The sequence below is a fragment of the Oxyura jamaicensis genome, chromosome 26 (assembly GCF_011077185.1).
Source record: "Oxyura jamaicensis isolate SHBP4307 breed ruddy duck chromosome 26, BPBGC_Ojam_1.0, whole genome shotgun sequence".
NCBI lineage: Eukaryota > Metazoa > Chordata > Aves > Anseriformes > Anatidae > Oxyura > Oxyura jamaicensis.
Genome location: NC_048918.1, coordinates 3,877,256 through 3,904,381, shown reverse-complemented (window position 1 = coordinate 3,904,381; position 27,126 = coordinate 3,877,256). Strand labels below are relative to the sequence as shown.

The 27,126-nt window shown below is 54.8% G+C and overlaps 1 protein-coding gene across 1 annotated transcript in view; it reads right to left on the bottom strand.

Annotated features, from left to right (window-relative positions):
- Positions 1-4,145: 4,145 nt before the first annotated feature.
- Positions 4,146-27,126, bottom strand: part of CNTN2 (contactin 2) — a 29,813-nt gene continuing 6,832 nt past the window's right edge. The window contains exons 2-23 of the mRNA XM_035346953.1: positions 23,607-23,726; positions 19,903-20,047; positions 19,082-19,257; positions 18,693-18,788; positions 18,204-18,413; positions 17,531-17,630; positions 17,088-17,263; positions 16,288-16,424; positions 15,647-15,776; positions 14,635-14,785; positions 14,229-14,356; positions 13,671-13,846; positions 13,431-13,551; positions 12,992-13,150; positions 12,699-12,848; positions 11,895-11,965; positions 11,409-11,643; positions 10,903-11,018; positions 10,405-10,591; positions 9,818-9,930; positions 9,564-9,732; positions 4,146-9,035 (exon numbers count right to left, since the gene is read on the bottom strand). Coding sequence (XP_035202844.1) covers positions 8,929-9,035; positions 9,564-9,732; positions 9,818-9,930; positions 10,405-10,591; positions 10,903-11,018; positions 11,409-11,643; positions 11,895-11,965; positions 12,699-12,848; positions 12,992-13,150; positions 13,431-13,551; positions 13,671-13,846; positions 14,229-14,356; positions 14,635-14,785; positions 15,647-15,776; positions 16,288-16,424; positions 17,088-17,263; positions 17,531-17,630; positions 18,204-18,413; positions 18,693-18,788; positions 19,082-19,257; positions 19,903-20,047; positions 23,607-23,661 — 3,108 coding nt within the window. The 5' untranslated portion in view covers positions 23,662-23,726 and the 3' untranslated portion in view covers positions 4,146-8,928. The remainder of the gene's footprint in view (positions 9,036-9,563; positions 9,733-9,817; positions 9,931-10,404; positions 10,592-10,902; positions 11,019-11,408; positions 11,644-11,894; positions 11,966-12,698; positions 12,849-12,991; positions 13,151-13,430; positions 13,552-13,670; positions 13,847-14,228; positions 14,357-14,634; positions 14,786-15,646; positions 15,777-16,287; positions 16,425-17,087; positions 17,264-17,530; positions 17,631-18,203; positions 18,414-18,692; positions 18,789-19,081; positions 19,258-19,902; positions 20,048-23,606; positions 23,727-27,126) is intronic.

Genomic DNA, 27,126 nt, shown 5'->3' with positions numbered 1-27,126 from the left:
GAGGTACCCTTGCCCCTTAGAAGGGCAGCAGATTGCAACGAGGCCGTTCGATGCTCGCTAATTGATGGCTTTCAATGCAGAATTCCTCCTCCCTGGCAGAGCTCCCCCATCCCCAAAGCTGGTGGCTCTCCTGCCGAGTTCACTGCTCAGAGGCTCAGCAACATCCCCCTAATCTGGGGAACAGATCGATGCGTTGGGCTTTTACTGGCTTCCTCATTCCGCTGCGGAGACGAGAGACGAAATCGTATCGTTGTATCTCAAATGTGCTCATAAGATCAGCAGGAAAAAAAATATTGCAACCAACTCCACGACCTGCACTGATTTACCGTTAATCTTCCCTGGTGATACCTGCCGTAGGTTAACTGGTTTCTTTTATCTTAAAGCATATTTCTTATCAGCTGAAATAAAAACATGGCAAGCTGCTTCCAAGCGGGGTGGATGTGTTGACCTCTTGCCCAGATCTAACACCACCGCTGGAGCTGGCTCTGCGTACACGTGAGACCTGGATTTCGGCTCTTCTCGGTGCCTCGTCTTCTCACCCCCAAGGAATTCTCTTTCCCAAACCTGTAAAAAAGCAGCAGCAGCAGCAACCTGCCCGCCGTGCGCTCGTGCTTCAGAGGCCCTGGGGAGCCTGCAGTGTGCCTGGCTGCGGTCATCCAGTCCGGACCTCTCCTGTCGGTGGCTCTCTTGGTGGTGGGTGCCCATGGCGCACATCCCTGGATATGCAAAGGGACCCTTGCACCCTTTTAAATATATCTGGGCAAGAATACAGTTAATAAAAACTGAAGCTTCTGTGATTTAGAGAGCTCTTTCTGCTTACTAATCAGGAAGAATTGGGTAACACCTCTGTAAGTTAGAGATGCTCGTGGTAGGAGAGAGGAGGCCATGGGGTCCCCTCCGTGCTGAAGAGCCCCCTGCGTGGCAGGATCAGGCTTGTGCTTGGTTTGGGAGCTAATGGGTAAAACCAACAGAGGCTGACCCAGCTGGAAGGGTCTCCTTGCGCTTTGTAATGTAAATGCAGGGCTTGCTCCTGTGGGCAGCTGTGTTTTAGAAATGCAGAGAGATGACATGAAAGGTCCAGGACAATCCATTTTCTTACCGCTTAGCTGAGGAGGTCAGAGTGGGAGCCCAAAGGGTCCTTCATCTCCTTATTTCTTTATTGCATCCTTCCTTTTTTTTTTTGTTTTTGGCCAAGGGGAGCAGGAAAGAGGGATGTATTTTTTTAAGTTGATTTAAAGATGGAAGGCAGTGATGGAGAGCGCGGCTCCAGCATCAGAAGGGATGGGGTGAGGCCTCTTACTGATGCTGCTGCTGTCTGAAATGGTACTTTCCCTGTCTGCTGTTGCGTTTTTACAACAGTCCGAAGTGTTTTTCCTAATGTTTGCTTTAGCAGGTCTGCTGGGGGATGGAGAGGAAGGGAGAGCAGGCTGTGCTGTGGGGTAAGAGGTTACAGAGGGGGAAAGGGGAGCTCAGATGGCCAGGGAGGAAGCGGCTGAAGCAAGGACCCTTTGAAACAACACTCTCTCCTCCTCCCTACGTGTCTTTATCTTCTCCCGTGCTCTGCATGTTTTCTGAGTCACCAGTTCTGTTCTTCCCAAAGTAACCACAGCTCTGTAGGAAAATGTCTTTTCCTGCTCCGGCTTTGTAATACAGTGCCCAAACTTCTTCCTCCACCACTTATTTCAGCGATGGCTGCTTGTCTGCCTCACCCGGGGGAGAGGGCTGCAGAGGCTGCATGCAGACCAACCCCTGCTTGCTGCCAGTTCCCAGCCAGGGATTTTCTGTGATACAAACTCCTGCTGCCTGCTGATGGTCCTAGGTCTTAGCACGCAATTAGTATTGTACATAGTAAAGGCAGACAGATTGTGTGAGGGAGGAAGTCAATTTGCTAATGGAATTAGCACTTGGGAAGAAGGAGGTAATAACAGAATGGCGAGGCATAGGCAGCTGTTTAAGTTGCTGTTAGCTACTGAAGCTTACCTAAATTGGATAACTAGATTGCCTTAACTGCTGGAATTTGAACGGCAGCGAAGAGAAAAACAAGCCCCATCTGCTGCTTTTACACCAAGGCGCTGTCTGGGCTCCCATTCTCTCCTCGCTGAGCTCTGTTACTTCTCCTGTGCGGGCCTGCAGCAGTTCGGTGATCTGCTGGGATGCAGCTCTCGGACTTCAGGTGTCACAGAAAGGCAGCAAAGTATTTCCCCTCGGTATTCCTGCCTACACAAACCCCTCTGCTGGGCCTCGGCCGGCCAAATCCCGCAGCAGGGGCTGTCCTCGCAGCGGCCTTTGCCTCAAGCCGTGCGGGGAGCCTTTCTGCAAACACACACGTGCTCCTAGAAAAACCAAGGGGACTTCTTAAACGCAGCTGGTGGTGAGGTTACGGTGGGTGGCGCAGTCTGGCTCCATGGGCAGAGCTGGGACGGGTGGGTGTGAGCAGGGCGCACAGCGCCGTTCACCCAGCACCCGTGCGGCACGGCGTGCCCTGTTTCCAAAGGTCCCTCCTGTTCAGGACCCTCCTGCTCGCCGGGGAGGACACACTTCTGTTCAGCTGTGTGATGGGCGGTGGCATTTAATGATGGCTCTTGAGATAGCAGAAGTGCCCTCGCAGAGGAGGGAGCGGGGAGCGATTCATCTCCGTCCCGGCTGCTCCCTGCTGGGTGCTTTAATGATGTTCCCTGCCCTTTACAAAGCCCCTTTGCTGCCTGACTCCCAGAGCTAATTATGGGGCTCCAGCGCCGAGCTGCTTGCCCGCGGCTCTGTGCAGCACGGGGCAGAGGGGCAGGAACCTGCGAGGGGCCAGAGCGCAGCTGAGCCCGGCCTCCTGGGGCCTCATCCTGTCCTCCCTGCGATCGGCTTATGTGGCACCTCAACCTGGGGCAGCCGGGGCTCCTTGGAAAAGAAGCGGCTGCTCTGCATCATCCTCCCTGCCGTCCCTCGGGGCTCGCGGCAGCTCCTGGCCTCCCGTCCTGCTGCAGGCGCCGTGCACCCAGGGGTGCCGTGGGGAGAGCTGGTGCTGGACGAGGCTCTGGGTCTGCCCCGTCGCTGCCCTGCTTGGGGCTCTGCTCCTGTGCTGCTCCGGTGCTCGCTCGACAGCCTCGGAAATCCTTGGAGCTGGCAGCTTACAAAGCAGCTTTCGGGGAACAGCTGGGGTTATTTACGGTGTTTTTGCTGAAAGGGGCCCTTGTGCCTTTGTTCCAAAGATGAGACTTGGATCTGCGGCGCTTCACTCTGAAGTGCATTCCTTCTCTTGTTTTGGGGGGAGCTGTTTATAGGGTTTTAGCCTGTAATTGGAAATGGTTACACATGGTGTTTGTTTCACAGGCTGCATAAAAGCAAACGCAGCCCGGGTGGGCTGAGGGAAGGGGTCTGGGTGACCTCTCCTATGGCCGGTGCTGCTGAGCCCCCTTCCTCCCCTGTCCACTCCTCAGCACAGGGCTGGCTTCAACTCCAGCAGGGACCTGCGCCACGCACGGCTGCTCCAGTTGATCTCATGGCACCCTTCCTGAAGGTGGAAGGAAGCTAATAGATTTTTTTTTAAGGCCAGAAGGGATGACTGTGATGAATTAATCTGACATAACGTAGACCAGGTGATTTCATGCAGTGCCTGCTGCAATGATGGAAATTATTTTCTGTAATGTAAGTGAACCTTTGCGAGCCTGCTAGCTCGTGGCTGATCTCGTGGATATCTTTCCTGGAAGATTTCCAGTCTTGGTTTAAAGGCTGCGATGGATGATGAAGCGTTTTTGGCAAGCTATTTTGAAAATCAATTACCCTTTTTGCTAATAAGCTGCATGAGATTTCTGACTTGAGTTTTCCAGCCTTACTTTCTGGCCGGTGGAATACCAGCCAGGGAAAGCACGTTACGTTGATGTATTTAACCAGACCCTCAGTAACCTCAATTCCTCGCCCCAAGGACAGCCTCTCCTCTTCCCATTAGTTATCGCTGTCACGGGATGGAGTTAGAGTTTACTGTATCTTAATAGAATGAACTTTTGCTGAGGAGTTCAGCTCCACGGGGATGGGGTCTCGCTGGGCGAGTTCGTGCGGTGGGCACTCAGGAAAATACTCCAGGGCCGGGGGGACTCCTGAGCGAGCCAGGCACCCGCCGCATTTACAGCTGGACAGAAGCACTCCAGACTCCAGTAGCTGTCTAAAGGCTGTGAAGGTTTTTATTTATGAACTGCTTGCTACCGTAGCCAATGAATAACCATAATGACAGTAAATACAGTATGCTTACAACCTTTCCCCTTTGTTTTTTTTCTTAAAAAAATAGCGTACAACAAAGTTATGGAGCAGAAAGCTGCCCTGCCCGCGTTCAGTGGCGTTGGATTAAAACATTCGCAGCAGAGGGCTCGTGCGGATGGGGGAAAGCTTTGCACGCTCAGAGCCGGTGAGGTTCAGAACCCCCAGGCATTATCTGACGCGAGTGAAGGCATGAAAGGCATGGAGCATCTCCCGTTCTGGGCACAACATTTAATCTATCCTGAGCTACATCTGAGCTGTTCCTGATTCAAAGCCCTATAGCCCAGTGCTGAATTTAGCCCAGAAAACCTCAAACCACAAAGTCTGTGACTTCAGTAGCATCAGGTAGATTATTGTGTGTTAAATACAAATAAATCAGAACTCGTTAGCTCCTCTCGTTTGGGAGGCTCAAAGCACTTCACCCGTGTTGCTTTACTCCTCGCAGCATCCTCGTGAGGTTGGTACTGCTGCCAAGAAGTAAGGCGGACCCTGTGAAACGAGATGACTTTCCTTAGTGAGCCAGCGCAGTGCTGAGAGCAGAAAGCAGGCACTTAACTCATCCCTGCACGGTAATCCCTAAAGTAAATGCTCCGAGCAATTACATGTAGGGGATTCTTAATGAGACAGGAAATTGATTTGCAGCTTAATGCGATGGTGTAAATCCAATGAACTCAGTTAAGATGTTGAAGTCTAAGTTTTCTCCCCTGGCTCCGAACACCTTTCCTTTTAACCCCTGTGCTGCGTTTTAGGGAGCTCGGTGTCTCAGGAAGTTTTTCACATCTTTTTCTCCTCTTGATGGCTTTGGTTGGGATTTATAGGTAGGGATTTTTTTTTATAGCCTGGATAAAGTTTAACTAGGTACAAACGCTGCCTTGGCTGCCCCGTGCTAAATGGATAGGGGTGTGTGCAAATCCTTCTCTGAATGTCCCTAACCCCTGATGAGTAAAGCAGAAAAACATGGTCAGAACGTGGTTGTGTCTATGTACAAAAACTGAGCTGTCTGGCCTGGAGGGGGGGGGGTTAGCCTGCAACTGCCCTGGCCTGAATTTGGCCTCTCCCTGCAGGTGGAAAACCTTCACTGTCCCCTCCCGCTCCTGTCCTTCACCCAGCGTGTGCCCCTGGGCTCACCTGCGGCGCTCTGTGGCATGCTGCTGGCTCGTCTTGGGAGTATCAGCAAATCCCTCCAAGTGTCCGTGGGGCAGAGACTGCCCCGTGACCGTGCACAGGTCCTGGAGTTTGTGATAATGCTCGGGAGGTGCTGGGGTCAGCTGGGCAGTGGCTGGCTGGGTTAGGTAGTGGCCGGCATGGTGACAGGGACAGGTTTGCCCCCGGGGTTTGGCAGTGGCTGTCCCACCTCGCTGAAATGTTCCTGGTGCCTGAGCTGGGCGGTTTCAGTCAGCTCTGACACCCTCTGCTCTGATCACACCTGTGGCAGGGGCGTGAACACACAGAAACGTGCAAACAGCAAGGAGCTTGCAGATGCACGGTGACCTGCTCGAGCCTCCCTTTTCGGGAAGGGAAACTGAGGCAGCAAGCGGAGAGAGAATTGCTTGGAGCAGTGGACGGAGAACAGAGCGTCAGAGCTGGGGTTCGAGCAGGTGGTTGGGATGCTCTTGGGGCTGGCTCTAGGCCATAACTTTTGCTTCTGTGTGTGATCCTTAAAACACTGCAAAAGCTCACCATTTTGGTTTCAAATGCATACTGAGGAGGCTGTCTGTACTTACCTTGTCAAAAAAAGAGGCATATTTGAATGCAAATTGAGAACCTTTAACTCTGAAGGGGACCTATGTGTTACTTACAGGCTTTAGGTAATACTGGTCCGTGAATTTACGTACTCGAATATATTCGGCCCATTTGCAATGCAGGACAGTGCTAACTGCAACATTTGAAGTCCAACTCACGAAGCTTTCCTCTTATATAAGATGTGCCTGTGGTCTGGTTTAACAAATAACCATGGAAGATGTATTCACCTTCCCAGGGAACTGGTGCAGGTAGCTGCTACTTCAAACCCCGTGGCACTGCAGCATTTTTTATGCTGTTTTCACCACGCTATCAATCATCTTGTTTTCCAACACCGTAAAGTTAAATACAACAGACAGAGCCAGCGGTATTGCCAGAGACGTTTGGAAGCACCTGTTGAGGCCAGGTTCGTGTCAGAGACATCGCACAGCCCGTGTGGTTGCACCTAGGCTGATGCTGAACCTCCGTCCTTGAACCTCACGGCAGTATTTAGCTTGGCTTTGTGGACTTGTGTGAGTTCGTCCATCCAGGCACGTTCGTTTGCCCCGCGGGTGCCAAGCGTGCACCTCTGAGGGAGCTCAGCTGTGCCCGTGGGTAAGCAGGCAGCGCGGGGCATCACAGCTGCTCTCGCTGTGCCCAGAACCGGAGGGGACCTTCTGACTGCAGCCGTGCACCAAAGCAGCTCCTCCAGCTCGGCGATTCCTCCCGAGGAGCACAGAAGATGTCTTTGGGATGAGGGCTTTGATTCTGGCCCCAGCCTGCGGTGCTGGGCGCTCCCCGGGATCCACCCGGAGTGCCTCCAGCCTCTGCATCTTGGTGCGGTGAAGACCCTTTGGGCACATCACTTCATCACTTCAGTTTTCTTCTTTCATTTGCTTTTCTCCCAAACCGGGCCCATGCTCTGCAGGGCTGCCAGGGGAATCGTTCTGCAGTGCTTTGAAGCTCCGTAGGTCCCGTTAGATTATGCCTCCTAAACATTTTCCTCGTGGCTACCACTAGTGCTGCATCTCGGTCAGGTCACTGATGCCCAGGCCCTAATTTGCTTTTGAGCTAACCCTGAATTCCTCATTTTCCTTTCGTCCCATCTTTTGTGGAAGAGAGGTTGAAAGCCCAGCAGGATGGATGGGGGTGGTAACCAAAATGCGGAACTAACAACAAAAACATTTTACCAACAAATAAAAACTTCCGAATGCCAACAGAAATATTTTAAAGTCTTCAAGAACTTAGATCATACAAAAATATGTTGTGCTTAAAAAATGTTTAAACCTGCCAGAGGGACCGAGGGGGTTCTTGATGGAGAGCTGCAGAGCAAGGTGGAGGCTGTGGGCAGGCTCGGGGGGTGCAGGGTCCCTGCCTTCACTGCCTGCCTCGGCCCAGCACGGTTTTGGGGTTCTTGGACGTTATTCAAGGCCTTGTCTATAAGGGAAACTGGAGTGCCCTTTCTTTTTGCTGTAACTGTCCTCTAAATGCTTATTCTATTTATTAAGTTTATTTTTTCCTTGCTTTTTTTTCTTAAAACGTTTCTCTTGCTCCCTAAGCCCCTGGGGCCCTACCTTCCTCGCTCCGGACCTTGCTGTTGGCGCTGCACACCCCGACCCTCCCGGAGCGTTTACCTCCTCGCTTCCAGGGTAGGCCTGGTGTGACAAAACTGTTGTGGGATGCCGTGGGTACGTGCTCTAGGGCTAGCTCCTCCGGGAGGCCGGGGCTTTACGCGTGTAATCTCTTACATGCTCGCTGAAGCCTAGGACACGTTAGGTTTGAAACGATTAGCTGGAGCAAGGAGTTGGCAGCTAGCGTAGGAGCTGCGTGTCAGGCCGTCCCCGTGGCGTGGGATTTTCACAGGCAAGAACACTTTCCGGCCGTTTCAGTTAGCGGGGCACCCCAGCATCCCTGTACACCTTGGGGGTGTCAGTCCCCCCACGTACGGTGGCTGTGTGAGCTTGGACCTGGCAGCCAGGTGCCGTATCCAGGCTGGAGCTCCAGATTTTCTGCGTTGCCTCAGCGTTGGCGTGAGTCTCCAGCTCTGTTACGTTATGCAGTATTCCTTCCTCTTCCTTCTTTAGGATCCTCTCCGCGTTGAAATTAAATATGTTGAAGTCTTCTGTATGCAGCAGCTCTGTCTCCCCAAACCGCTGGGTGCTGGAAAAGTACCTCTTTGACTTACCCCTTCTCCTCCCCAAACAAAAAGGCAAGAAGCAAACAACAGAACAGAAACACCCCCAAAAGCACGTGGGATATGGATAACATTGAGCATTGCACCTCACAGCATGGCAGTCGATACAAACAGTAGGCTGGGGCTGCAAGTTAACACCAGTGGCATAAAAAAGACTTTCACCATCTAACCTCTGCGTTCTCCCATCTCCTCAGGATGGGGCTGAGCTCGATTGCTCTCGTGGCTTTATCTCCTTGGGCTGGTTGCTGCAGAATTTGGCTCCTATTACAGGGGAAATTATCCCATCCCCTAATTCACTGGAAATGGCTGTGGTTGGGATTGGTGTGGAACATGCTGAAATCCTGCACTTCGCTTTGCAATCCTCAGTGCCCGTCCTCCCCTCCCCTCCCACCAATACACTGTACGTATTAAAAAAAAGTCAAGTTTAGCAGTCTGAGTATTTTAGTACATGGCTTCATAAGGCAGAAAACCTACTCGATACAGTGTGTGGGGCAGTTGGCTGTCAGAATTCGTGTAGAATTCCTTGTTTTACTCAGTTCTTTAAAAAAACTTTGCTTGGTTAAAGACCCATGTCTTGTACGAAATCTTGAGTTCTTCCAAAGAAAAAAAAAAAAAAGCCGTTTCTGTTCTTCCTCCCTTAAAACATCGTTGTCAAATCCTTTCTCTGCGAAGCTGCTGTGGCACACGTGAAGTTGCAGCAGCCGAATATTGAGCAGTTCCCCGCTGCCTTGGGAGGAAACGCGTCCGGGAGTCCTCGGCTGCGCTGGCCACCATCAGAGCTGCAGGAAGCCGGTCAGGGCCAGCATTACGAGCGAGTTGGTGACGATGGCAGCGTGCGGCACCGGCCTCGTCACAGCGTCCTCCACCATCATACTCGTCCCTGAAAGAAAGGGAGCAGGGAAGGAGCAGCCGTGTGGTTGCACTGCCACAAAGCTGGGGCCGGGGTCGGGCTGGGACTGGGGCCCAGAAGAGGAGTGAGGAGTTCGCTCCTAGGCAGTGGGGTTTGGGTGGGAGCGGGGGACTTGAGGGCTTCAGCTGTGAATAATGAACGTGGGGTCAGACCAGACTGAAAGGTTGCTCGGAGTCTGGGGGGGGTTACTTGATGCAGTGCTGGAGAGGGGCACTTCTGAAGTTCCTTTAAGTGAACAGCAAAAGGGAACCACGGACCAGTTCCAGAGATTCGACACAGAACACCAGGGCAAGGTGTTCCCCTGTGCTCCTGGAAGGGAAAGGGGGATTTTAAAATAACATCGGGCTGCGTTGGTTGTGTAGGGGAGGAGCGGTGACAAAGTCATCGCTTGTCAAAAAGCCGTGGCAGGAGATCATCGTCTGCAGGCAGGTGGTCCTGCAGACCAACTGGGCTTGTTTTTTGGTGGTCTGTGAAGCACCCTGTAACCAGCCTACGTACCACTGTTCCGGAGGATGTGAACTTCGGCGGGGATCCCGTCTCCCCCGGGCCCCGTCACCCGGATCTGCACGAAGGCGTGAGTGAAGTCTTCAGGGACCGGGATGTCGATCCGGCTCTTGCTGGCCAGGTACAGCGTGGGAGCGGAGTGGGAGTCCTGCCGGTAGAGCATCTGTTGGGAGAAGCGGGTCTGAGTTTGTGTTCACCGCGATTCCCTCGGGGCCACGTGTAAGAGGCCAGCCGCGTGCTGCCGGTACCTTGTACCCCGTAACCGCAGACTCGTCCGCGTGTGCCACCACGGGGTCCCACTTGATGCTGACCGTAGACCCCGAAAAAGTCCAGGAGATGTTGCCAGGTGGCCTCCTCGGTGCTAAGAGACACAAAACGAGACAGATTCAGCAAGGCAGGGGGTGAGGAGCAGCTTGTGCTGCCTGCGTGAATCTCCTGGGACTCTAATTGATAAGGCTGGTGGCACCGCCCTGGTTGGTGCAATGGGAAGTATCCCAGCAAACAGTACAATATTGGAGAGGAGAAGGAAAAACACGGTGTATATATATATTTTTTTCCAGGTGCTGTTGGTAACAAATGGTGTTTTCTCCCTGCAGGGCTCAAGGTATTTCTTTATGACTGTGACTCTGAGCACGGATCTTTTCAAGTAAGCAGTGCGCAGACCACGAGGCTGATCTGAGGACGTTCAGGAACTGTTGTATTGACTAGCTGAAATGGCTTTAGGGCACTGAGAGGTAAAAGCTAATCGATTTGTTGATTGCTGGGGGTGCACCGGAGGAAACGGCTGCCCGGGGGAGTAGGATGCTCAGGCCGGAGGTGGTCAGGGCTCACTCACGTGGCTTCGTGGTCGTGACGTTGGTAGAGGGGCTGGGGGGCCCGGTCCCAGCACGGTTGTAAGCTCTGACCGAGACGTGGTATTTCGTGTTGGGGTTTAGGCCAGTTACGTGAGCTGATGTGACCAGCCCGGCTGTTCGCACTCTGTCAGCTGCCTCCTCCTTGTCCCCATCCTTCCAGTACCGGATCTAAACAGAAAAGCATTCAGTAAGGGTAGAGGTATCTGCAAATCTCCATTCGAGACCAGTGCTGGACACCTTTGGTGTTTATTTCTGAGCATTTCACCTAGCGTGTGCCCAGCGGTGAGGTTCCAGCCTGTGAGCAAAGGCAGGTACCCTTAGGAGTACTGGCAGTGACCCGTAAGAGCCTCACGCTGTCATTATCCCCCTTTGGAAACAAAACGCTGTTTCCTTTCATCTTGCTTAGCCCGGGGGAATTTCCCTTGCTGGGCTCTCCCCTGTGCCTCTCAGCATCCCTCGTTCCCAGGGCAGTCTCGCACCTCGTAGCCCAGAAGCACCCCGGTCATGTCTCCCTGCTCCACCGGCTCCCAGGACACGTCCATTTCTGAGGACAGAACAGCCTTGGCCGTAACTCTGAACGGAGCCACTTTGGGTTCTGAAAAAGACAAAAGGGAATAAAATCCTCCTTCCACCTCAGGGCAGCGTATTCACCGTGCTGAAAGGAGGGATTCGCCTGCAGCACTGATGACTCGCAGCCTGACAGCTGGTATTATGTGTACGGAGCAAAGAACAGGGAGGGGATTTAGGGACTTAGTAGGTCAAGGAGACCCACAGCTGCAGGCTGTGAAGATCTGTCTGCTCTCGGTGTACACTCAGCGGTGTGCTGAGGGAAACATCTATCTGGGTACTTGAAGTACGAGATAAACGCTTTGCTTTGCTACCAGCTGCTCTTTGAGCAAAAGAAGCCTCTCCCACCGCTGAGCTCCGACGCCGTGGCTGATCGGGCGAAGCGCCGTGAGCTCAGAGCCACCTCAGCCCTCCTTACCTTCTTCTGCAGAGTACACGATGGCAGTGAGGCTCTCCGGGCCCTCTCCTTTCCTGTTGTATGCTTTGATCTTCACTTCGAAGGGGGTGTAGGGCCCGATGCTCTCGTTGTGGTACACGTAGTGCAGGGACTCTGCGTGAGGCACCCGTGCGGTGAGCCACCCCTGGGTGCCCTTCTTGCGAAAGGACAAGATGTAGCCGAAGCCGTCCCCGTTCTGGTAGTCCCGTAGCGTGGGCTGTGAGGGGTCGGAAGGAGAAAGGAGCGTGGAAAGGGGCTGGGCGCTCGCTTACACCCGCCGTGAGCGGAGCCGCTCCTGTGGCTGTGCAGATCCCAAACGGGCAAGACTTTGGGACTGCCACTGCGCACAGCGTTTGGCACGGCCGCACGTGGCAGTTGTGTTGCAGCACTGATTTCCCCAGAGAAATGCCTCGTGCTCCTCCCCCTGGCCCTCTCCCAGCCTCCGGGGCTGGAGCGGCGCTGACTTACCGTCCAGTTGATGATAAGCTCGTTGGGAGCCCCTCCACCGCCGCCGAGCCCAGATGGTGCCACAGTGGGTGCTGTCACGGCCCCGGACAAAAGCAGACAGCGCAGGTTGGGTAAAGAAAGGAGAGTGGGGAAGACGAGCACAAAGACAGGGAGCAGACAGGCTTTGACAGCTCATTAGAAAAGTGCTGGCCTCCTTTTTTAGCTCTAAGTATTTCAGATGTCTGTGGCAATGAGGTCTGGAACACTGGCTAGTCCCTGGCGTGCTTATTTGTAGGCAGCATTTCTAAGAGCGGATGAGAATCGAGCCCCAAAGCAGGAATATGTGGGGGAGCTTAAATTAGAAAGGAGCTAATATGCATTAATTACGTTGAGAGCATTTCTCCTGCTGGTCTTACATCCCTTCTGCTTATGTGTTCGAGCTACAGAAGATAGCATCAACATGCACAGCTGGGAAATTTATCTCGTGTTTGCACAGTTGTGCTCTGTGATATATAGAGTGGGGCTCTTTTCCTCTTCTCAGCTTTACTGCCCAGACTGTACAGTATTTGAAGCTGGGATTTATAACGGTTTAATATATTGTAACTGAGGCTGGTGAGGCTGGCTGCCAGTTCTGGCACTGCTTTGTCTTTGATGTGTAAACGGGCAGAAAGACAGAAAATTTCACGGTGGGTTCACCTCGAGGAGCACTCAAGGAGAAGACTAATTACCGGGGACCAAGGCTTGTTGCAAGCCAGCCTTCCCCTCTGGCGGGTAGGGTAGGTGCCTCCAATTCCCCTTTTCTCCTCTGAGCATATCTGCACGTACCTGCTTCTTTGGTACGGATTTTGCTGGAGGGTAAGCTTGGCTCCCCGACTCCAAGAATGTTGCTTGCTAAGACCCGAAACTCGTAATCCATCCAAGGGATGAGGTTCACCACCTGGGCTGTCTCGGCGTTGCCTTCAATATTCACAGGATCTATGTAACCCAATAACACGGGAGGAGAGCGAATAGAGCGAGTAGGCAGCGTGCGAGCACAGAGCAAGGACTCGGCATGGAGCTGGTGTCCCTGAGCCCGAGCAGCGGGGGCCAGGCTGCAGCCGCTGCCCCGCGACACTTACTGGTGCGCATCTGCTTCCACTTGTTGGAGAGCAGGGTCCGCGCCTCGATGAGGTACCTGGCGATGGGGCTGTGGTTGTCAAAGCCGCGGCTCCAGCTCAGCTGGACGCTGGTGTCACCGATGTCTCTCACCACCACGCCCCCGGGGGGACCTGGAGGTCCTGGGATAGTGGAGACAGATGTGTGCGTTACTAAGGTGTCGGAGATTTGGAGGCTTACTGCTCTTTGTATTCTGCAAGTCATAAATTAAAATCAAGGCCTTCTTCTCCTTTATTTTCTGTAGCCCAGGAAGCATCACCTCAAATTTTGGTTCCTTTAAAGCTGACAAGACTTTGCCATCTAATTCAAATTGAGATCACGACGTGACTGCAAGGGAGGAGCAAGCCGATCTCTGCTAGCACCGTGCTGTGACTTCAGGCTTGCAAGGAGTGGGGAAATTACCTCTGACAGTCAGCGTGGCTGACTCCGAAGCGCTGTCCACGACCGTCTGGGCTGTACACGTGTACCGCCCCGAGTGCTTCAGCTGGGTGTTGAGGATGGTGAGGTCCCCGACAGCTTCCTTCTGCGTGGGGAAGAGGAGACATGGTGGGGAAAGCATTTGAACGTGCCCGATCTCAACCCAGCACCTGACGTGCGAACAAAGAGGCTGCTGTTAGTGCTACGGTTCCCCTTGCTGCTCACCACGCTGGCACGCCGGTAGTGCCCCTCCGACTTGTCAAAGTCAATGGGAAAATCATCTAGCGACCAGGTGAAAGTCAAGTCCATGGTTGGATCGTGGGACGCGTGGCATTGCAGGGTAAGGTTCTCACCGACGTTGATGTCGGCGCTGGATGGTGCCAACGTGATTTTGGTGGCATCTGCAGGGAAAGAGGAGGGAGGGCTGCTAGCTGCAAATGGCCAGATTTATGTTAATGGTGTGGGGCGTCCGAATGATCTAACACTTCCTACATTGTTGTCGTCCCTCTCTAACGGGAGCTAGCTGTAGTTTTGTAAGAGGAAGATAAGGGATTAGAGAGGATAGAAAATAGAAATGCTTTTCCCAAGGGCCAGTTGCTGTAGGTGTGATTTGGTGGGTCGGGCAGAAGGTTTGCTGCGGGACAGGCTGAAATGTCTCTGATTCCCTGCGTACTGTACTGCTTTTGGGGGTGTAAAGAGAGGAGAAATACGTTTCAGTTCACACTGTGGCATTCTTAGGCATTTCCTGCCTGATTGACCCCAAGCCAAGCCAAACAACTCTACCTCGAACGGAGAGGATTCCCGTGCTGTTGGCTTTGCCCATGAAATTCTCAGCAAAGCAGGTATACTTCCCCTCATCGGATTTGCTTATGTTCTGCAGGATCAAGGTGCCATCTGTGGTAATAGTCACCCTGGAAATGAAGAAGAACCACAACAAGGAAGGTTAAAATGTCTGTTCACTCTGTACCCCTGCCAAACGCTTCCCAGCTCTTGTTGGTTTTAGACAAAATGATGACAGAGACAGGACCACAGGTACTATGTAAGAGGTTTTCTAAAGAAGGAACCAGAAGAATAGCGGAGCGTGTGTGGTGAGGGATGTTGTAGCAGCACACTTGGATCATCGAGTCCAGTCTTCTGGCAAGAAAACAAGTGATTTGAGCTATGGTTTCTGGGTACTCTGTGCTGCTACCTGCTACTGTTGATCAGAAGTTCAGTCCCTTTGGTCCAGAGCACAGTGGCTTTTGGTGCTGCTCTTGGCTGGCATGGGATGATGACCTTCCCGCTTCGGGCTGCAGGTATCAGTCGTTTCACTGGGTTTAGTCTAAAATCTGGTGCTAAGGCTATGGGGGGAAAAAAGAGGATTAAGGAACGATTAGAAAAGCCCTGCTCTGTAAGCATTTTAACTGCCGTGTAGCTGGGTATTGATTTGTTGTTAGATGGCTCGGTAACAAAGCATGGCAGTATCTGGAGAGCGGGATGAAGGCGCGATTCCTCTGCTGCCGGCTGCTGTCAAACGCCTGCCAAGGCAGGTGTTGGGTGGCACGCGTCGTACTGAGCGATGGCAGTATGACCCGAACCAGTGCAAGGTCTTTGAGAGGCACAAGAACAGCTGCTTTTGAAAATGTAGAGGATGTTCCCTTCAGTATCCCGACCAAAATCACCTGGTGGAAGTGCAGACACCCACCTTGCCTGAAACTCCTCCTGGAATTGGGCTTAATTTGGTGCATTGCAATGCATTTATGTTAAATAATTGCAGTTTAGGGCCTTTAGTTTGTCTCTGGTGTTACTGCCCACGAGGAGTTAAGCTGCTAGACTCACGTGGAACAAGTTTGGCCTCAGCCCAGTTCCAGTCCCCATCCATCTAAGCAGGCTGGGTGGATACTGAGCTCTTTTTGACATCTTTCCTCCCAAAAAGAGGAAGGTTGTGTATTGGAAGGGAGCTGGTCGTGCTGCTGTCTGTCCTGTACACTTTCTGTAGCTAAACAGATGTCCTTGTGCTCTTTCAGCATTACTGAGCTTACACAAGATTCAAATTTTAAAGGGTCGTAGAGCTGAGCCAGCAGCAATATTTCAATGGCGAGTGAAGCAGTGTTTGTCTGCTCTTATCTCACTCTGAGATTGCCAGCAGAGTATATCAGGAAGAGATCTAAAATGCTTCAGTGTCCCATTGAAACCCAGAGCACTGGGGAATGAGAAATTACCTTGCACTGTTAATTCAGCACTTGCATACACTGTGCCATGCTTGTTCTCAGCCACGCACTGATACATGCCAGAGTCCTCCAGGACTAGCTTGGAAAATCTCAGCTCTCCACCGCTCACTTCGATGCGGTTCTGTGCAAACAAGAGGACGAACCCATTAGATGAGAAAAACAGAAATGGAACTCAAGCCTCGTGTGCTCAGGGTTGAGTTTCATTACAGACTCGGGTGGCACTTTGGAGCCAGCCTGGTTTTCTGTGGGAGAAAACGTGGGCCGTGTTTTGTGTCCAGCCAGCACCACGCATCGCTGTGCTGTCTGCTGAGACTTCTGAGCGCCCGAGCAGCAACTTGCAGGTCATACAACGGCAAGTCCGAGGTGATTCTTATCCGCCCTGAGAACTGGCCACGAGCTCCTGCAGCTGCATGAAACAATGGCTGGGATGGCAGTGACGGGAGGAGGAACTTGCTGCGGGTAAGGACCATGCCATCGCTCTGCAGCCTCACGGGGGCACATGGAAGAGGGGTGAGAAACCGGGCTCGAGATGGATTTGCAGCGAGGCAGAAGGGGCTCTGAGTGTGGAGCAGCGGGGTCAGGACTGCGAGGCGTGGGGCGCGCGGAGGAGCCGCTGCTGCCCGTGGCGGTACCTGGGAGGTGAGCGGCTGCCCGTCCCGCAGCCAGCGCACCGCCGGACGGGGTTTGCCAGCTGCCGCGCAGCTCCAGCGCAGGTCGGACCCGATGTCGGCTTCCGTGTCCGTGATCACCTTCAGCCACTCCGGCTGAGCTGCAAAGGAGCAAGAGAGGGTGGCAGAGCCAAGAGGATCAGATGAGAGGCGCGCCGTGCCAGGCGGGCAGAAGGATGCTCGTTGTGTCATCTCCGCTGGCAGATGTATTTATCACGGCACGTTTCACCATAGGAACAGCCTTTGCCTTTTGTGCAGCGATACAAGGCTGAGCCCTCCATGGGTCTGGCTGCTGCTGTGCATGTGGACTGCACAGAGTTATGGCAGAATCCAGATCTGAGGAGGAATAGTGTGATTTCTCTTCCTAAGAATAAACGCAGCCATTCCTGACCTTCAGGAAAGACCGGGTTTGGCCTGGGAGAACCACATTAAGTTTGCAGCTTGCCTAGGTCTGATGAATAGCTCCAAGCACTAATGCTCGTGAAAAGAGCTCAGGCATGGAGGAGACTTTGGGTGAGAGCCAGGTCTGCTTTTTCTAACTCTGTGCTCCCATCCCTGGTTACCTCGTTTTTGCTACAATTATTTTAGGCCACGTTACGAGGTCTCTCTATGCTTGCAATAGCCTTGGTCAGGGCTCTGCGATGGGTTTAGTTGGGGCTGATACGAGGCAGGGTCAAGGGTGGGTGTTCCTCTCCCAGAGGTTCACTCTGCTGCCTGGGCCATCTCGCCGTGCCCTGGAACGGCGTGGGGTTTGACTGCGTTACCTTGAATGATGATGCGGCCCTGGTAGGTGTCCCTCCCTTTGATGTTTTCAGCCTCACACTCGTAAGTGCCTTCATCCTCAAAGCCAACGTCCTGGATCTGCAGGAGGGGCTCGCTGGAGATCCACTTGGAGGCCTGCGAACCATCCAGCTTCCTCCACTTTATCCGAGGAACGGGGCTACGGGAAAGCAAACCTGGTGAAGCCCAGGCCTGCGGTCTGGTGCAGCAGGCTGCCCGTGCTGTGCAGCGTGCTGTGACTCCATCCCCGGTCAGCCAGCTCCCAGCCCAGCTGGGCCTCGGCCAGCAGGACAGCTTGGTTTCACCCCTCCATCCCTCCTGCTATTCTCCCTCCTGGTCTATATCCGTCAGAGAGGGGCTGTGACAGTTGGGGGGTCTGTGACGCCCTCCCTTCCCCAAGCCTGAGCGACGCGGACGCTGCACTCACTTTCCAAAGGCAAAGCACTCCAAAGTCACCATCTGCCCGGCCAGAGCGTAGGTGTCTGCGGGAAACCTGGCCTTTATGCTGGGCGCATACTGCCTGGCATCTGGTGAAAGGAAGGCACCGTTGAGGAGTTCTGGATGACTTCAAAATTGCACGTGTGAGGTCTTAGAGGGCAAAGATAGCTGCAAGGTTTCGCTGCTTTGAAAAGCCTTCATGGGTACGGGTAATTCATGGGTGGGCAGAGGCTAAGTTTCATTTTCCTTTTAAAACAGCTTCTACTAAGGTCTCCAAAAACCTCCATGTACAGCACCTCAAGACCATTTCTCCTTGACTTCCTACCTACTTAACTCCCTTTGCTCTGACCAAGAGGCCTCTCTAGCTCTGCGAGGTCACCAAAGGCAGTTTCAGGGGTACACGAGCCTGCCCAGGCTGTTCCCGGTGCTGTTTCTACTTTACAGGCAAACAGAGCAAGCCCCTGATGGCAGCACTAGCAGCGAAGCCATAAGAGAGGGCTGCGTCCCCCAGCCCCAGCCAGTTACTCTTTTCATAAGCCCTTAAGCTCCCCTGAGAGCCTGGTGGGTGAGTGCCTGGGGCCCCGTGGAGCCCGCGTGCTTTGAGGCGGTTTGTTCATTTTGCATTTCACCCAGTGCTCTTAGGATAATCCAAGAGCACTGACCCTCTGCCGCCAGGCTGAGCCGGGAGAACTTGCTGAAAACGCTCTTGGTGATGAAGTCGATGTGGCTGGTGGCGAAGCACGAGTAGTTCCCCAGGTCGGAAGCCTCCGTCTTGGCAATGTAAAGGTTTCCCGTGGTCTGAGAGACGAAACGCCTCCCGTCGGCTGGGATGAAGTTGGGAAACTCGTTCAGAAGCCATCGGTAGGACAGGCCTGCGGGGAGCAGAGAAAGGAACGAACTGCACACGTTGCCAGCGTCCTCTCGGATGCGATTAAGCCAAGCAGGCTGTTGTCTAGCCCAGAAACTGCTCCTTGGATGGCACTTATTTTCTCCCCGTGCTTAGTCCTCTCTCTGCTTTGTTGCTTTACGGAGTCTGAATTGAAAATAATTGCTTCCCTAAAATTCCCCCAGAAGCCAAGGAACGATTCCCCTGTCTGGAGCTGCTCGCTCTGTCCCGTCTCTTCCCCTGGCCCCGGACCCGCAGCCCTTACCTGGGTAATGGGGAGGGGGGCTGCAGGCGAACATCACTCCCCAGCCTTCCGTAATCTTCACGGGGTCTCGCTCTTCGGCAGAGAATTCCTGCAGAACTAAACATGCAAAGTGAAACCTGGCCTTTATTTTATCTCCCCCTCCGCAGGCCGATCTTTTCAGTGGCCTTGCAGAGGGAGATCTGAAAACATTCCTGACTCTAGCACACCAGATTCCTACGGCACCTCGGCAAAGGGAAGCGCCTGGGGACCTCTCCGGGTGCTGGTGCTGGTACCACGTACAGGAGAGCTCCTGTCCAGCCTTTATTAATGGGGCACGGGGGGCTCGCTTCACCCCCAGCGTCTCCGTGGCTGCATTTCATTCACCTCGTGGGGACAAGCACGGGACTTACAGCCAAAGCGGAGGGAGGCTTCCCTGCTCACCACCGTGCCCCTGGAGTTCGACGCCACGCACTGGTAGGAGCCAGCGTCCTTGGCTTTTACGGGGTTGCTTATCACCAGGTCGCCTGCAACCAGCCGGTAACGGGAATCGGGCTCCATCTTCAGCTCCGTGCCGTTCATCTTCCACCTGCCAAGAGCGTGCATAAAGAAGTGAGAGGGGAAAATAAGTATGGCAACTCTGTGCTCACGTGTGTCTTGTTGGAAGCTGTGCTTGTTCGTTTTTTTCCAGCCGTGGTGTTGGGATTTGAGTCAGATTTATGTCTGGGAGCCGGGGGCATGGCACCTCGTGTGTAGCTAAGGGACTGGTTCCTACGTAGTGATCTTTGTGTATAAAAGTGGAGAACATGAAGCAGAGCTCACCTAGTCCTGGTACAGAGAGGGGAGATGGTTTGGCCATGGCTTGGGCATTCCTCAGCAGGGAGCAGCCCCATCTCTGCTGGGACCACTGGGCTGGAGCCCTCTGATGGGCAAAACTCTCCCAGTGCCAGTGCTTCAGTCTCAGCATTATCTGAGCAGCTCTGCTGGGAAGTTGCCACCTAGGGCTGGGTTCAGATGCGTTTCCAAGCTTTGCGCTGTGAACCAAACCTCCAGGACTCCTTATGGGATGGTTTTTGGTTTTGACATACCCTGTTACCTTTCTGTTTCAGTGCCAGCCTGCCAGAGCCACAGTCATTTCTCCAGTGCATCTCCTCAGGAGCTTATAAACACCCGTTCTCGCAGTGTTTAACCACACAGGGGTTCGGACTCGGTGTCTGAGGGCAGGTGAGCTCACCTGTAGGTCGCAGGAGGACTGGCTCTTGCTCGACAAGCCATCGTCACTTTCTCTTCCGCTGAGCCTTCAGGAAAGAGGGTGTGGGCAGGCTGCTCCTCGAACACGGGCCCGTAGGTCCTGGTGCTGCTCTGGGCTTGGCACCAAACTGCAAGGGAGGGGAGACCGGCTGAGCAAAACCGAGCTTTTTTTAAAAAATTCTCACATTTGGTTCTGGAGGGTGTCCCTGGCAGCATCCAAACTAAATGCAGAATAAAAGAGGGAGCAACGTGCAAGTCACAGCCCATCTGTCGCTGCAGCCCGGCCCCAAGCAGGGCTCGGGCAGACCGTGTGTGCTTCCCACCGAGCATCTCGCGCCGGCTCCACTGTGCCACAGGGAGCAGACGTGCTGGAAGCTGAGCGCACGGAGGAGCGCCTGGCACACGCCTCTCGCACAGCCCTGCACAGCCGGGGCTGGAGCTGGGAATGCCTGGGTGCCCTCGTTGGTCCTGGCAGCGAGGACGTGGTGCTGTCTGCTCGGCACAGACCTTGGCTGCCTGGTTCCTCCTTTGTCCTCCAGGACAAGGGAGGAGAGAGGGAAGTCTGGATCTTCGCAGCAAGCTCTCGGCTCTGCTGCTGACTCCCTGCACAGGAGTCTGACCCCCTCCATCCCTGCGTCTGCAGCATCAGCAGCTCTCAGTTCAACTCCAACCTGCTGCTTTCATGCTCGGACATGGGTTTGGTTCTCATCTTGAGCCTGGCTCAGGCAGAGGCAGGAGAGGAACCTAAAAACCTGCCTGCTTTCTGGGGTGCTGTGCCCAGGCCACCCTTTGGCACGATGTTTCCCTGGGAGGTGCCGGCTGTCCGCAGTGACAGCTTCTGCGTCTCAGATAAAGGCAAACCCTAGCAGGCTCCCTTCCACGCAGGCTTCGTGGAAATGATAATGCAAAGAGGCGAGAACAAAGCAGAAGCCGCCTGGAAATCTTGGACTGCAAAAACAGCCAGCGAGATAATCGCTGCCAGGATGTTCTGTTCCCGGCACCTGCAGAAGCGCCTGTCCCCTCGCAGGGATGGAGCCACCGCAAGGCTCTGTGCTTCCCAGCACCGTCCCCTCGGTCTGCAGCGATAAGCCTGGAGATGCTCAGCTGCCCCCAGGATCCTTCCGTGCTCTGTAATTGAATTAATAACTGCCTTAACACTGCCGTGCCAACCAGCAAGCTGTTTCCTTCCCTACCGTCCGCAGCACGCTCGGCGGTTAAATTAAGCGACTGCAGTCAGTGTGATGTTTTATGCAAGAGGAACTTCCAGCAGGGAGCGGCCAGCTCGGCTCGCCGGGGCTCGGGGGAAGCAGCCCCGTACCTGTAGCTCCCGGGGTTCGTCTCGTGTTCCGGCTGCTCCTGCGTGCGGAGACGAGGGCGAGACGGGAGAGGGGCCCGGCTAATTGGCTCGGTGGGTTCGGAGCAGCTGTTTGCTGCCTGCGTCTGCTCCTCGCGTCCGAGCATTGCCCAATTACCGGGGCTCTCTGCTCCTGCCAGCGTGGATGAGCTGCTGCAAGGGAGCCCCACGCAGGCAGCAGCCTGCTGGGCCCTGCTGTCACCCCGGGAGGGGGGCTGCAGCCTGCGTCTCATTCTTTGGAATAAGAGAAGCGGTTTTTTTTTGAAGGTCTTATTCCCTCCAGATCCGTGTAGGTGCCATTTTCCTTCTCAAATAGCTGTATTCACAAAGGAGAAGCTTCTGAAGCTGGAAATCATCTCTCCGTTGGTTCGGCAGAGGCGGTGCTGAGCAGGTCTCAGCTGGAAATCGCGCTCTGCTGACCGGCACTTAAAATAATCATGAGTTAATGGAGAATTAATAAGAACGTGGTGTGTTCATTGTGCCCTGTTGGGTGGTGGAGAACGGATTAAGAGTTAGAAGCTTTGCATCCTGAGATTAATTGGTAGCATATAATAAATAATTCCTACTTGTTCAACAAATAATCTGCGTATTCCTGACGCTCCCACGCATGCCTCTTCTCGTGGGCTGCTCTTTCCCACTCAGGCCACCTTAGGCTCAGCATCCCTTCTGCTTCCACCCAGAGCCTGCACCCCGCCGCTGTCCTCTGCTGTCCCTCTCTGCCTGCCAAGGCTGCGGGCTCCAGCAGCCAGGCATCGATTTTCTCACATGTAATCAATGCCACGAGGCCGGACAATTTTGTGTGTACAGCTCCAAGGTGCCCGGCTGGCGTTGGAGGTGAAATGCCTGGATCTCCCCCGTTATGCAGAACAACCGGCAGGCCAGCGTAGTAACTGAGCACTTACAGCTTCAGGATATAGTTAAGAGCTGAGAACTGATATCGTGGAGATCTGAGCGCCTCCGAGGCTGACCAGCTGCGGGTTTCTGGCCGTGTGGCTCTGCATTTTCATGCCTAGCATTTGGGACATGCTGACAGCCAGAGCTGGAACGCCCGGGTAGCCAGGAGGCTGAACACCGTGTGCCGAGCCCCACGCTGCCTTTGGAGGCCAGGAAATGAGAAATGTCTCAGCTGAACGTTTTCCAAGATGTATTCCAGTTGATGAGCGCGCCAGCAGCAATCCTTTTGCCCAGCCCAGGCAGCACATCTTAGCTCCGGCACGCTGACCGCAGCCTGAAGCCGGGCACGTGAGGGAGCCGGGCGATTAATTGGTTTTATAGGAAGTCTGAACACACACGTGCACAAAATCAAAGTGGTTGTTTTTAAAGAAACCTTCTGAGGAGCAAAGGGACAGCACCTCAGGAAATCATTGTTTTGGTGATAAGCAGAGGCACGGGTGGTGTTACCAACCCAGCCTGGAGCTTTTGGGTCCCGTCTCCCCCAGTCCAGAGTGTTTCCTTGAGCCTGATCTAGAGCTGCCATTATTCAGTCCCTGGTCCCTCACTCATTTTTCCAGGGAGGATTTCTCTGTCCCAGCTGGTTCCCGAGATCCACGGCATCATCAGCCAAGGGTCAAGAGAAAACAGCCCTCGCAGGGTTTTGCAGCGAGTTGTTTTTTATGGGCTCAGCTTGGCCGGGGAGCAAGTTGTACGAACTCAGCTGGTTAATGGGAGAGCCCAGCTCCGTCTTGCCACCTCTACCAGATTTGGGTCAGGGTGATTTCCAAACAGGCTAATTGCCTCCCGATCTAGGGCAGCCACCCCTCCCTTTTCCTCCTCTGGGACCCACAGAACATTAAAAGGTAATTAGATATTTATAAGGACAGCCAAGTAGTCTCTTCCTGGGATGATGAATTAGCTTGAAGACATTATCTAATTCTCAGTTGTCTGAAATGAAACATCTCCCTGCTGAAAGGGGACCTTCAAAACGTAGCCTGAGACTCCCTGAGATCCAGGAACGATCCCCAGTGGATCCCAAATGGGAGAATCTTTGCAGCCGGGGCACGGCAGAAGAGGCATCCCTAGAAGAACCAGGAGGGGAAGCAGCCTCACTGCGAGCGAGCCCTGCTGGCAGGAAGAATTCATCCCTGTGCAGAAGCCAGAGCAAAGCCAAGGCAACGAAGTTGGGTGAACACGGACACGTTCCCTGGCTACAAAAGCCACCTGGGAGGAACAGGCAGTGCCGCAGCCACGAAAGCTGAGCGTGGAGAGGTTCGTGCCCGGTGAGCGAAGCACCACGTGCATCTTGTGCACCAGGTTGTGTCCCGCTTGGCACCTCCGAGCCCCTCTCAGCCACCCCACGACAGCTCCAGCCCAGAGGGGCCAGGGGCTGCTCTTACCCACGCAGGTGACGACAGCCAGGGACGTGCAGACAAATCCCGCGGTGCCTCCCATCCTGCGCCTCCGGCCGGGTTATGGCCCCGTGGCCGCGTCTCTATGGGTGAGCGGGGACAGCAGCCCTGCAAGAGAAACACAGCGATTGTCTGCGGGCTTCTGTGGCTCTCTGAGGACCCCGTGTCCAGCTGCACGTCCCCACGGGCCCAGCACGAGGCTGTCTTTTCGTGGTAGGAATGCAGAGGTCTGAAGGAGCTCTTTTCCTTGGGAAATTATTCCTCCTCCTCCCCTTACCATCCACTCTTCTTCCTCCCTCCTCCAAAACCAATGCTTTCTTAGCTTATTTTTCAGTTTAAAAAAATCCAGAAGCATACAGGATATTGGGGGGAGAAGGGAGAATGACTTTCTTCACGTTATTTTGCCAAAAAGTCATCTCGAGTTGACTCTCTCCAGGCAGGCTGTGGCTGCCTGCGGGTGTCCTGCCTGCCCCGATACGCTCCTCTGCTCTGGAGAGGTTGGGGGGGACCCGGCTCACCGCAGGCTGCGCCCGCTGCAGCGCTGCTGCTGCTCCCGGGGGGGCTGGGGGAGCAGGGGGTGCACAGTGAGGTGCCCGAGGTGCCCGCCTGCCGGGACATTTCCTGCCTTTCTTCAGAGTAAAAGGCATCTGAATAGCTAAGATGAGATAAAGGAGCACCGAGGCATTTCTGGTGCCGCAGGGCACATCAGGAGGCAGAGGGGCCCCCTCCGCAGCCTCCTGATTTCCAAAATCTCTCAAAAGCAAACAAAACCAAACCAGAGCTGTCTGGGCAGCCCCTGCTCCCTGCAGCCAGCTTGGGCAGACGCAGCTGGGCCGTGTGCGCCCTCCTGGCTAAAAACACCACGGGAGCAGCTTCAGCGCGCGCCCCCCTTTCCTTACAATTCTGGCAAAGATGCAGCGGGGGTTTTGCATCTTACTTCCCCCCCCCCTTTGTTAACGATGACATCTGAAGTAAGGCATCGAGGAGCCCCGCGTTCCCTGGTGCTCTCCCAGCACGGCCCCGTAAGGAGCCGGGCTGCGAGCGCGCCTTCCCCCCGCTGCAGCTGATGCCGCTTCCCCTCGCTCCCTGCCCATCTGCCTGCCCGAAGCAGGCCGGGCTGCTCCTCGCCCCCCGCGGCAAGGGCTGCCTTTCTGTCCCGTGGGACGCGCTGAGCATCGCCGCTTGCAAAAATCCAGCGCCCCGCTCGCTGCTGGCGGCCCTTGAAGTGCACCTGAGCAAACACGGGGACGGGTCTGCGTTTGCTTCGTGGCTCTGGGGGGCTGGGAAAGCCACCTGGCCTCTGCATCCCTGCCTGAATAAGATTTTGCTACCCATGCTTTAAAGGGAGGAGACAGCAACCCAGATCCTCCTCGATTTTCACCTTGCTTGGGCTGGACGTGGCCGGTGCTGGGAGCAGAGCCCAGCCTGCCCCCACCAGCTCACGTTGTGGTCAAACACCTCCCGCAGCACAGACCCCCAAAATAGGGCCGGTGGTTGGCGCACGCCGCAGCTGGGGAAGGAAAACCCTGCCCCAAAGCAGGGACAGCCGCAGGGTGCCAGAGGGGACAGTCTGGGGACGGAGTGTGGCTTGTGCCAGCTGCCCCGGAGTGAGTCAGCCCTATGAAATCACTCGATGTCACCGAGAATCATGCCCCAAACGGTGTCCTGAACCCGCGGCCTTTCAGCTAACACTGCCTCATTGTTTCCCTGCGTCCACCCCCCGGCTGCTTCCCCCTCGTGTGTTTGTGCCGCCATCGTAAGCGCCCTGGGACAAGCAGCAGCCTCCTGCTTGATCCGGCGTTTCATGCCCAGCTCCTCGTTTCATTTTTCCTCTCTCTTTTAAAAGAAATCTGAAAGGGAGAGGGGAAGGGTGCTGTGTGAAATATGGGGGCTGTGCTGGAGTGGGAGCAAATCGCATCCCCCCTCTCCAGGTGTCAGCGCCTCCAGGAGCCCCGTCCTGGGCAGGGAGAGGAGGGCTGCTGTGACTGCCTCCCCCCGCGGCTTCCTTCCCTGCGGCTGAGCAAAGCTGTTACTTGTAAAAATTAAGCTGATTTGAATTATTTAATCAGTTCTAGATTAATTATTTACTGGATAAACTACAGCTTTGTTCCCCACTTCTGCAGCTGGCTTCGCAGCTCGCCTCTTTCAGCCCAGAGCTCCCCACCTGCTCCGATTCCTGATTTGCACATCATTTTCTTCCCTTGCTTCCTCGTGTCCACTACCTCCGCCTCTCCAGCCTCCTGCACGCTCAGATGTGGTTGCTGTGAGGACCTGACACACGCGGGGACCTTTCAGAAGGGGACGGTCCGTGCAGACCGCTGGGACGCTGGGCAGGGCTCTGTAAGAGGTGACAAGAAGCGCCGTGGCTTTGGGGCTCTTTGAATCCAGCTGCAGCATGGCCGGGGCTTTAACTCCTTTGTAAAAATGAGGAAGGTGGTACCCAGGGAGGGCTCCAGGCATGGTCCACATCAAAGAAGAGTGAGAGAGTAAGAGCAATTTCTACGAGTGCTGAGGATCTGTCTGTTCGCGGTTAGAGGCTGGACCGAACAACCCTCCCAGAACCGCTTGGTGTGCTCCTGCTTGTGGTAGCGCCTGCGTGCTGCGATCGATCGCTGCCGGGGGTCCTGGCGCTGTGAGAGCACACCTGGGGCCGTGGTGCCGAGTCGTGCTGTGCACCCCGGGGCATCCTCGGGCACTGACCCCTTGTCTTCTGTGCCTGACTCCGAACTTCTCCCGAGCGCGGCCGTGCACTTTGCACCTGATCCTTCGGCCTGCTCCCTGCCCTTAATTAGGGGAGGGCCCACGGGGACCTGATCTTTCCCCCTCTTCGCAGGGTATTTTGACAGTCACTTGAGAGCCTTCTGTTGTACTGAAAGGGGATCCGTCAGCCCCGCTAATGGAGGCTGTCATTAATACCTCCCGCAGCAAGGGAGGCAGGGGCACACTCGGAAACATGTGCACGGGCTGCATTAGCACTCTCCGCTGGAGCCCCTGGGAGCCGCCTGCGATCCATTATCACCGAGGCAGAGCTATCGGCAAAGAGCTGCAGAGAGAGTTCGAATCCCCCTGAGCCTCTGGGAGAGGAGGTGCTGCCTCATCCTGGGATCACTCAGCACCAGTTCTGGCTTTGGAGCGGCGTCGATGGGAGGAGGTGACCCTGGGAGGCCTCAGAGAACCAGAAGGGGCTGGTGAGCGCCGAGCCCTGGCGTGGGGCAGCCCCGCACTGCGCTGGCACCGCCACCTCCCCGCTCTCACTGCGAGCTGGCCTTCAGCAAGAGCTGGCGTGGCCAGCACAGCCTCAGTGCAGCGTGGTACCGGGATAAACGAGTGCAACTGAATCCCCCACGGGGATGAGATGAGCAGTCGGGTGTGAGCGGGGCTGCTCCTTCTGCTGCAACGTTTCCCGATGAAGGAGAGCTCCGGAGGGTCAGCGATGCGGTGTGTCCTGTGCTGTGCGCGTCCCTTTCACCACGGAGCATCGCTGGGGCTGGAGAAGGCGCGCCTCTCG